This window comes from Penaeus monodon, chromosome 20, assembly GCF_015228065.2.
Source record: "Penaeus monodon isolate SGIC_2016 chromosome 20, NSTDA_Pmon_1, whole genome shotgun sequence".
Lineage (NCBI taxonomy): Eukaryota > Metazoa > Arthropoda > Malacostraca > Decapoda > Penaeidae > Penaeus > Penaeus monodon.
The window spans coordinates 37,446,417-37,447,145 of record NC_051405.1 but is presented as its reverse complement, the minus strand read 5'-3'; the positions used below and the strand labels follow the sequence as shown (position 1 = coordinate 37,447,145).

Here is a 729-nt window from a genome sequence, read left to right as displayed (position 1 = left end):
AAAATAAAGATAGATTAAGAAAAAAATAAGAAATGGAAGAGGGAAAAGGGAGAATAAAAAAGACATATGACAACCGTGGCAACATATGGCAGCTATAATTCACAGAAGAGAAAATTTACGTTCTCATAATCTCTCTTCATACCTTTTATTACACGTTCTCTTTCTTTCATTGTTTTCTTATTTATTCGTTCGCTTCTCTTTGTGGAATAGAAACCATTGACAGTGATGATTCTCAAACAAATATTCAGCACTAAGATAACCAAAATTTCTTATCTTTTATTGATAATGAATAATACTGATAACAGATACCGAACATTGATAACAATCTCATTTACAACAGATAACCAAAATTCGTAACAATTTTACTTACAAGAGACATTCTTAACCATTTTTTCGAAACAACAGATACCCATCATTCGTAACAATTTTACTAACAAATTATTATCATTCGTAATTTACTAACAACAGACAACCAACACTCGTAACAATTTTACTAACAAGACATCATTCGTAACAGTTTTCCGAAGCAACGGATAATCAACACTGAAACAATAGCATTAATACCAAGTTTTCTTCTTCTCTCAGTATAAGGTATTGCTGAGCGTCTCGCATTACATGATGTATACCAACACGGCCGTGAACCCTCTGATATACGCCCTTATGCACCAGACCTTCAGACGGGCCTTTAGGGTGACTTTCACGTGTTTCTATCGCAAGAAGGTAAGGTGG

The 729-nt window shown here is 33.7% G+C and overlaps 1 protein-coding gene across 1 annotated transcript in view; it reads left to right on the top strand.

Annotated features, from left to right (window-relative positions):
* Window positions 1-729, top strand: part of LOC119585793 (substance-K receptor-like) — a gene marked incomplete in the record, with an annotated part of 20,824 nt that overhangs the window by 15,938 nt on the left and 4,157 nt on the right. The window contains 1 exon segment of the mRNA XM_037934513.1: window positions 586-720. Coding sequence (XP_037790441.1) covers window positions 586-720 — 135 coding nt within the window.